This window comes from Octodon degus, unplaced genomic scaffold, assembly GCF_000260255.1.
Source record: "Octodon degus isolate 3935 unplaced genomic scaffold, OctDeg1.0 scaffold00423, whole genome shotgun sequence".
NCBI lineage: Eukaryota > Metazoa > Chordata > Mammalia > Rodentia > Octodontidae > Octodon > Octodon degus.
In genome coordinates this window covers 206,835-216,907 of record NW_004524999.1, presented here as the reverse complement: position 1 = coordinate 216,907, position 10,073 = coordinate 206,835, and the positions used below count along the sequence as shown (strand labels likewise).

Below are 10,073 nucleotides of genomic sequence, written 5' to 3'. Positions count from 1 at the left end.
AAAGAAAAGAAAAGAAAAGAAAAGAAAAGAAAAGAAAAGAAAAGAAAAGAAAAGAAAAGAAAAGAAAAGAAAAGAAAAGAAAAAAGGCCAAGTCTCAGATACAGAGACTGGGGTGCAATCTCTGGGATGCAGTGCTGGTCCCATCCCCAGGGCACGCTGAGAGGGGGAATGAGACTGTGCATGGTGGTACATACCTATGATCCCAGCACTTGGGAGACTGAAAACAGAAGGATCACGAGGAGTCCAATCTGTGAAGTGAGACCCTGTAGACCCTGTACTAAATACATACACACACAAAAGAAAGAAGAAGACCAAGGGGCCGGGAAGATGGCTCAGATGGCAAGCCCAAGGGCCTGAGTTCAATTCACAGTTCTGCCAAAAAAAAAGACCAAGACTGAAGAAATAAAAATTTAAAAAGGGGATGAGGATGTAGTTCATTTAGTGCATAGGGTGAGTTCAACCCCTACTACTAGAGAAAAAAAATATTTTTTCTAAGATTTCCTTTCTTCCTTTGAATTTAGATAACTGGGAACCCAAATTAGCAAGATTAAACAATGGTGGATCATATAATGCTTGGAGTATAGAAAAAAGCAGATTAAAAATTGCCTCTAAACCTTGGATCCAGGTATGTCTAATTAGCCTGATAATATTTATTATTAGTCTGATAATATTGTAATAATAAACATGACAGTGATTTAATAATTTCTTATTTTTCTTGTGATGTGATTAGGGGAATAGAAACCAATAGTTGTTAGGCATTATTCTTAGTACTTTACATCCTCAAAATCAACGCTGTGAGGGTGAATCTAATATTCCATTTTACAGACGAAAAAATCCAAGGCAGAGAGATGTTACCTAACTTACCAAAGCATACTTGTAATTAGTGGTTGAACTAGAATTCAACTCCAGGCTATACTCAAATATAGATTGCATCTAACCATCTTACCCATTTTCTAAGATAAAAGATAAGTAATAGGAAGTAGGGAGATAGATCTTTCTCAAATGGTCTGGGACTCAAGAGATAGAAGGATGGAGGAGAGCAGGGAAAGGTATGAAAAAGAAAATTAAGATGTGTTCTGTGCATGGGCCACCTCAATACGAGGAAGCTAAACATTATGTACAGCACACATATCCGAATAAAAATATCTGATTAAAAAACAAACAAAGAAAACATTAGGTGTTGGTTCCTTCCCTCTTAAGAAAGCTGAACAGACTGAATTGTGACAGCATGTAATTCGCATACAAGGACACCTTTGTTGACAGCTGACCTCTTTTGCAGGTGGACATGCAAAAAGAAGTTGTTCTCACAGGGATCCAAACCCAGGGTGCCAAACATTACCTCAAGTCTTGCTACACCACCGAGTTCTACGTGGCTTACAGCTCTGACAGTACGAGCTGGCAGATCTTCAAAGGAAACAGCACAAAGAATGTGATGGTCTGTGTACATACTTCTATCTAACTTCAAGACTCACCCCAGGGAATCTAGGAAAGGAGAAGAGCTTCCTAAGGCTTTTGTGGAAGAAAGTGGTATATGATGGCAGTATGTTATGAATTAAAGGAATAGGCAGAACTGCTGAAACTGCAAAACTCCACAAAAATTGAAAACTATCACTTTATTATTTTTTTAAAAAAAGAAACCCAAACACCAGATTGGCAGATCATGTACAGAACAAAATATCTGGTCTTATTTCTCAAGCTTATGCTAGAAATTTGCCAAGAGTTTTGATTTTACTATGACATTTTATTTTGTTTTTAATTTCAGTATATCTGAAGGAAGCAGGAATATTTATACCAGTGACACTCTGAGACACTATAATTCTGATTTACTTGGGGCCATGCCTAAGGAATGCTGCTCCCCTGCTAGGTCTTCCATGGGCCAGCTGGAAACCCTCCTCTCAAGCCCTCCTTCTACCCCACAAAAGGAAACCTTGTAATTGTGCAGGAACCAAGTTCCCCACGTGGTTTCTACTGATTCTGCAGGAGCAGAAGCATCATTAGGGGCTGGAGCGGATGAAAGGCCTGGGTTCCTATCTTACATTTTTCAGACATAGCCCCAACGAGGGTACTGAGGTACTGCTTTAGTCTAACAAGCATACAAGTCTCCCCTTTTGTTTTTGCTGCTAGTTTGGGGGAACTTCTATCATTTTTTCAGGGGTTTGGCTCATACAGAACAGTTACTGTCTGATCCTTTCTGCTCAGTTAAACTATCCTTTCCTGGCCCTTTGGTTGGAGCATTCTTTTTCTGTACATTGGTGTGTCTGCAGGTTGCCGGCTTCTTCATCTCCAGGATTAGGATATATAAGAGATAACCAAAGCCCAGGAAAGCCACCACCATGTTTTTCCTAGGGTCCTGAGAACCTCAGTATTCTTGCCTCTCTCCACTGTTCATTTTCTTTTATATTTGTTTCCAGCATACCTAGCTGTACATAGCAGGAGCAAACAAGGCAAAGTACATTATGTTCCTGGAAGCAGAAGTAGCCTCAATTATTTTTTAAGATCAAATCAATGTGATTTAGGCCCCATGAAAATTTAATACCTAATATTAAATTAGATGAAAAAGATTATCATGTCACTTTATAGAGAGCTGTTATGTAACTCAGTTGTCTTCTTTTTTCTAGTATTTTGATGGCAATACAGATGCCACTACAATAAAGGACAATCAGTTTGATCCACCTATTGTGGCTAGATATATTAGGGTATCTCCAACGCGATCCTATAACAGACCTACCCTTCGACTGGAGCTGCAAGGCTGTGAGGCTAATGGTAAGGATCAAAGAAAGATGTATTATCTTCTCACTGATGTATTCTGATACTCTAGATTTGGGGTACGGAAGGAAATACAAGGAATTCTTAGTTCTCTTCAATAACTTAGACTTCAGAAAAATCTTCATGAAACAGAGTCCACTCAGGTAAATTCTCATTCATAAAATGGAGATAATTATGAACATTAAGGAATACATTTGCACCTAAGATCACGGTTTGCCCCAAGAATTCAATGAATGTGCATTGTTGCAATAGTTTTTGCTGTCAATCGGTAGTAATGTTGTTTCTTATGGACTCTGAAGTGTAAAACATCATGCAGAGAATTTTAATGTTGTGTAATTAATCACATTACCTTTTTCTTGACAGGATGTTCTACACCACTGGGAATGGAGAAGGGAAAAATAGAAAACAAGCAAATCACAGCCTCCTCATTTAAAAAATCATGGTGGGGAGATTACTGGGAGCCGTCCCGTGCCCGCCTTAATGCACAGGGCCGAGTGAATGCCTGGCAAGCCAAGGTATACAGACCCTATGAATGAACTCCCCTCAGCACCCCCAGAAGGCAACCCTAGGGAGTAGGGGGTTCTGGGAAGCAGGAGTATCATGTCCTGTGACTCAGATGAAAATCTGAGGTCTGAGAATCTAAGATATCTGCAGAATCAATTGTTTTAGTTCAGAGAAAAATCATTTATCATCTGTTATTGTTGGTCTAGTCTTCATTTTAAACCATGAGGGGACAATATTTTTCTGTAAAGATTAAAAAAATAATATTTTAGGCTTTATAGAACAAGCACTGTCATCATAACTCACCTCTACCATTGTAGCAGGAAATCAGCCACAGGCAATATATACATGCATTATCATGGCTGTAGTTTCCAATTCCAGATGCCAATAACATCAGTGATAAATGCTTTAGATTTATAACATTTCTTATTTTGTTTCTTTACAATTTAGCAATATCTTTCATTTTACTAAGAGTGCTTTTTAAGTTTTTTGTGCCCATTTTTTAAGAGCTTATTTTAAGACATTTCCTGAGATGCCTGGAGGCAAGGTAAAATGCTGCAAAACTAGTTATAAATCAGTGACCTAAATTTAAAAAACATTTCCAGAGAGTTATACTTTTCCTGATATGAACTCATTGAGTAATTCAGGTGACCTAACATTAGCGTAACTGTTCACTGTTTATTTGGTTTTTGTTTCATTCTTAATTGACTGGGTAATTTAAGGATTTTTGCACCCAACTAAATCCAAATTCCCTCCTTAGTATCCTCCAATCTCCTCCCTTAATATACTCACATTCCAGCTCCCAGGGCTCTCTATATAAGCCCAGAATCTGTCCTCAACTTAGACCACTAGAAAAGGAATGAGAATCGTGGTGCCAGTACCCCATGCACTCTTGGAGACCCCTCTCTGCGCCTCAAAACTCATTCTGGGCCATCATGGGATCACAGAATACTAAAGTCTCAGGCTGCTTATGAAGCTTTTGCTCCATACCTTTCCTTTTCAGTCTAAATACAAAAAAAAAAAAAAGTAATTTTAGTTTAATTTGGTGGTAGAACAGAACTTGAATCCCTTTCCTAGTAGATAGGCAGTAGTGTTTTTTCTATTTGAAGCAGCCCAAACACCGCATGTTTCAATTTTTGCAGAGCGTAAAACTGACACCCAGAGAAGGTAAAATAATTAAAATAATATTATATTACATTATATTTATATAATGATATAAGTACTAAATGGTTAGAGTGGTGCCACTCAATCCCCTCTCACCTCCCCATTTTAAAACCTTAACAAATTATTCCCCATATAGTTTGCTCTTAGTCTTTGTAGTATAATGAAACTTGAAAGATAAAATGCTAATTTTAATTTTTAATGCTATCATCATAAACCTAGAGTTCTTAAATCTAGAAGTAACTCTTATAGTTAACCTTTTTTCATATGAAATATGTTTATAGGATTTCTTCAGAGACTGAAGCAAGACACATGCAGGCAAGCAACATTGATGTGTACTTGTCCCTGACTGAAGTGTTCCCAACTCATTTATGCCTGCAAAAATCCTCTTGTGTTTCATGGCTCATCAACTGAAAGACATACTTAAGACACCACCCAGATGTCACTAGAGGGTGTCACAAAATTAACAAAAAGTTCTACTATAATTATTTTAATTTAATTAATTTGCTTTTAAATATATCATACCTATGTATACATATAAATACACATGCAAATAAAAAGATACACATATAGCCACAGAATAAAATGATGTAGAGGAAATATATCAATATTTATTCTTTTTTTTTATGCATTTGGTACAGGGTCTCACTACTCAGCTTGGACTCGTAGTGATCCTCCTGTTTTCAGCCTTCCCTGCGCAGGGATTACAGGCAAGCGCCACCACACACGGACCTGGTCACCAGTTCAGAGCATCCATGTGCAGCACATGGTACTGGGGATTGAACCCCAGTCCCTGTGCTTGCCTAAGCAGGCGCTTAGTCCACTGAGCTATCTTGCTTGGCCTAATATTTAGTTTTATATAAAATTTGGTGAGATCACTTGGGCATAAGTCTCTGGAATGTGAAAATTAATCTCAGATGATTAAAAATATCAATTAGTCCTTCTGACTTTCTCCAAGCACCTATCACTGAACGTGATTAGCCCTTATGTTAGATTAGGGACAGGACAGTTCTGATGACATGTCAGTCCTACTTACGGCTCTATTAGCACTCACAAATATTACATTTATTTGAAATTTGAAAAATAAGAAATTAGCCTGTTTCTCCCATTTAATAGTAGCAGTGGAAAGAAAAGTTAAGTTTTTCTGAAGAATGTTAAATAGAGAAAGGATGCTACTGAATTCTTTCCCAGATAATCCTGCAACTGTTACCATAATAATTAAACAAAGTTGTTTAAAAATATTAGAGATAATTTAGCAATTTTTCAAGTAAAATTAATTTATTCATTTACTCAGAAAATATTTATTGGGGCCAGGGAGATAGCTCAGTAAAATAAGCACTTGCCTGGCAAACACAAGGGCCTGAGTTCAATCCCTTATTCTGCCACAAAAAAAAAAAAAAAAAGGAAAGCAAGTATTGATTGAACACCAACTGTGTCTTGTTTTGTTTTAATACCAGAAAGCCAAACTAAAACCTCTCCCCTTGAATAATAAGTATCATAAAGAAGTAAAGGAACAGTCACTGTATGAGGCATGAACTGCACCAATAGAAATTTATACATCTGTGGCAACAAACAAGAAAAGAAATATGGAAGTCTTCTAAAAGACAACAAATCTGAGGCTATGAGACAGAAAAGAAATCCTTTCAAGCCCTGTGGTTTCTGAAGAGCTTGGTCAAAACAAAGCAAAGCTTCTAACATGATATTTGTCCATGTTTTTTTCCTCATTTTAATAGGCAAACAACAATCAACAGTGGTTACAAATTGATCTGCTCAAAATCAAGAAGATAACTGCAATTGTAACACAGGGCTGCAAGTCTCTGTCCTCTGAAATGTATGTGAAGAGCTACACCATTCAATACAGTGACCAGGGACTAGAATGGAAACCTTACAGGCAGAAATCCTCCATGATGGACAAGGTATGGACTGGCTTCTGGGCAAAGAGAAAGCAGTCTGAGAACTGTCTCGTGTTAGGGACATGGGCAGCACCTTATAATTGACAAGTATGCTTTGACACTTACTACCTCTTTAAGCCTTCTAAATCTTAGTTCTAGAGGCACCTGGTCTTGGGACAGGGATCATGTACACCACCTTTCTGCCTTGAATGAGCCAGCTATGAAAATAGTGAAGACACAATAGTAGGGGGTGCTTGAGTTTAACTAGCTCTAAGAAAGATGGAGAAGGAAAAATTCAGAAAAACTTTCCACTGTGAAATAATGCCATAGTAGCACTGCCTTAGATTAATTACCCTTTTTATTCATGACTGAGCAATGCCCAAGATCATAGACTTTTGTATGTCATATTGTCATTCAATAGAAAAAAATTATTATCCTTTCTGATGGAGAGAAGAGAAACTACTTTACTCCACTACAATACTGAATTTCTTTATTTCCTAATAGATGGTTTTAAAATGTCCTGGAAGAGGCTGGAGAGATAGCTTAGCAGCCTAAGTGCCTGCCTGGCAAGCTCAAGGTCTTTAGTTGGATCCCTGGTACCATGAGAAAAAAAAATGTCCTGGAACAAAATTCAAGAGATATGCCTAATATTCCAGGAATTGAAATTGGACTAAATCCAGTAGGCAAAGAAATGTTAAAAAAAAAAAAAAAAAGGGAACTGCGATTTAACGAATTCTAATCAAATGCTCAGCACTTAACTCAGTTAAAGATTTATACCCATTTCTCACTGTTCAAACACCTTGCTGTCTGTTTCCATTGGTTTATTTCTCACTATACTAGGTTCGGCTCATATCAGAGTAAGAACCACAATCATAAATAACTGATTTAATTTCTTCTATACGTGTAAATCTTTGAGAAATTGCAGAGGACTTTTTAAAAGGTTAGTTGAGTGTATAGAGCAATTGTAAGAAAGTATAACTACACAGAAACGTATGGTGATACTTTATTTTAAATGCTTCACTTCTTAGGACTCACTACTCAACACTGAATGAGGCATTTGTCATGTTTATGTACATTTTTCCACTTTACTATTGGGTTTTTCAGCAGAGATGCAGCACAGAAACAGAAGTACAAGGGAAAAAGGGAGGGGACTTTATTATCTTTGAGGACAAAGAGAGAATCCAAGGGAGATAGGGGATCCTCTAACCTAGAGAAAAAGAAAGCTGAGGCTTTTAGGGACCCCTGCTAGGGGTGGAGTTTGAGGGGCATTTTCATTTAGATGTAAGGAACTGACTAGGGTCTTCCCTGTGTGCACAAGTAAGGTATCCAGGACTGGGGTGGGGAAGAAGAAGGAAGAGGTCACTAGGAAGGTAAGTTGTTGTTTTAAGGGCTTCAGCCATGTTACATGACCACCCTAATCATTCAGCAATTCATACTAGGGCCAGAACCTATCATTTATAACTTTCTGAGATACAATTTTTGTCATCCTTATTTTGCAGATGAGGACATGGATAATGAGAAGTATCTAAGAATTGTTTAAAAATGTTATACAGGGCTGGCCAGATAGCTCAGCTGACTAAAATGCCTGCTTAGGCAGAGCCCAGTGACCAGGGTTCAATTCCCAGCACACTGTGCCAGCCCCGCCCCCCCGGGGGGGGGGTTGAGACCTGTTTGAGACTGGGCGTGGTGGTGCACGCCTGTAATCCCAGCGCTTGGAAGGCTGAAAACAGGAGAAGCACTGAGTCCAGTCTGTGTAGTGAGACCCTATAAACTGGGTAGACCCTGTCCTAAATATACATAACAATAGTTCTACAGCACTACATCAGATTTGTTTTTCTTTAATTTGACCAGATCACTAGTGAAATGAAAATGCTTAAGTGGGTCTCTTCAGCAGATACTAATTGATGATCATCACCTCTATGATAGTACTTTTTCTAATTGTTTATTGGTACATTTTAGGTATACACAATGATCTCATTTATCATAGGTAATTAGTACCTGTACGTGTTATATTGTGATTCATTTTTTCCCCATTCTCCTGTTGTCCCATATTTGATGTCCATGTTTGCACCAAAAGGGTAAGGAATTGTCACATTTTTATATTCACTGTACCAACACTGAGAGCTATCTTTCTCATTTTGATTTCAGGTTTTTGAAGGAAACACCAATGTCAAAGGACAAGTAAAGAACTTTTTCAATCCACCAATCATTTCTAGATTTATCCGTATCATTCCTAAAACATGGAGCCAAAGTATTGCACTTCGCCTAGAACTGTATGGCTGTGATATTTACTAGCACTGGATATTAAAAAAAAAAAAAAAAGAAGAGACTCTTTATGACCTTATAGTGTCTACAGTTGATAGTGCATTCTGTGACTATTTTAAATGTTATAATTTGTCTATTATTTCCTTTTTTCTATTATATAACAAACTTTTATAATGTAACTTACTGCCAACATGAAGTGAGATGGTGGCTATTATTTGTAAATTAATTTGAATATTAGATAATAGATATCAAGAGGCAATAAAAATGACTTATTTTTCACAATGATTAAAATCCTATATAAAATAATATTCATGCAGCCAATCTGCTTCATTATACTCTTTTAAATCTTATATACATTAATAAAAGAGATAATTACTTTTGCAAAACAATTGTAGCCCTGGAAAACTTTCATTCCTGCATTTTTCTTTAAAAGAACTATGATTTAAGAACAAAGAAAACTGATGGAGACCATTAGAAGTGGCTCTGAGCAGGATTTATATTAACCAATAAACAATATATTAGTTAATTAATCAATATGGCTTTTCATGTTTACTTGTAAGCCTGCCCAAGCTCTGGGCCCCCTGTCTGGCTTCTGTGAGCAGCCAGTAACTGTGGCTGAAGCCAAAGGACAAGACAAGGCCACACTAAGCTACCTGGTTCCAACCTCAATTAGCTAAATAAAGATTGTAACTGCAGGCACCTCTTTCCTGTGGTGGAGGCCTTCCTGGAGATGTCAGTTCTTCTAAATTAACATAATCCCTTAAAGGGATTTCCAAATTCTACCTAGATTCCTGCATCTTCTTCAGTATTCCCCTCCTTTGTTTGATAACATAATAAATCAGGCTGCCTAGAGAAACTGTTTATCTTAAAATCCCAAATTCAAAACACTTGACTTTTTTTTTTTTTTTTTGCAGTACCAGGGATTGAACTCAGGACCCTGCACTTGCCAGGCAAGTGCTTATTCTATTAAGCTATCTCCTCAGCCCCTGCTTGACTTTTTTATTTTGCCTTTGCTGCCATCTACCTGGTTAGGAGACTGCAGGCCTCACCAGTCTGCAATAACTAAGGGCTCACATTAACACGATGGGAAACAAAGATAATTTTTAATGATTTTTTTCTCTTAATAATAGAGAGAAAAAACAATCTTGCCATATGAAATGATTTAGCAGCCTAAGTGCCTGCCTGGCAAGCTCAAGGTCTTGAGTTTGATCCCTGGTACCATAAAAAAAAAAAAGCCCCACCTTTTCTACATGATAATGACTTCTCTGATTCTATGAGCAAGGAAACAAGCAAGTACATTCTCAGTGGTACACCTGGACATGTGGATCTATCCTGGTTTCCCTCAAGACTGGCTATACACATTGACCTTCCAGGTTGGCAGTCATTAGACATGAAACAAAACAAAAGTGACCATAGGAAAATAGAACATGTAGGTATGGATTCATCTGGTACCACATTAGTGTAGGCTGTTGTAAAGCATGTTCACAC

At 37.5% G+C, this 10,073-nt stretch overlaps 1 protein-coding gene across 2 annotated transcripts in view; it reads left to right on the top strand.

Annotated features, from left to right (window-relative positions):
- F5 (coagulation factor V) overlaps window positions 1-8,974 on the top strand; it is a 66,694-nt gene extending 57,720 nt beyond the window's left edge. For both annotated transcript variants that reach the window (XM_023708637.1, XM_023708638.1), the window contains 6 exons: window positions 522-625; window positions 1,280-1,435; window positions 2,619-2,763; window positions 3,130-3,281; window positions 6,162-6,344; window positions 8,469-8,974. In XM_023708637.1, the coding sequence (XP_023564405.1) occupies window positions 522-625; window positions 1,280-1,435; window positions 2,619-2,763; window positions 3,130-3,281; window positions 6,162-6,344; window positions 8,469-8,615 (887 nt within the window). In that variant the 3' untranslated portion in view covers window positions 8,616-8,974. The remainder of the gene's footprint in view (window positions 1-521; window positions 626-1,279; window positions 1,436-2,618; window positions 2,764-3,129; window positions 3,282-6,161; window positions 6,345-8,468) is intronic.
- Window positions 8,975-10,073: the final 1,099 nt, after the last annotated feature.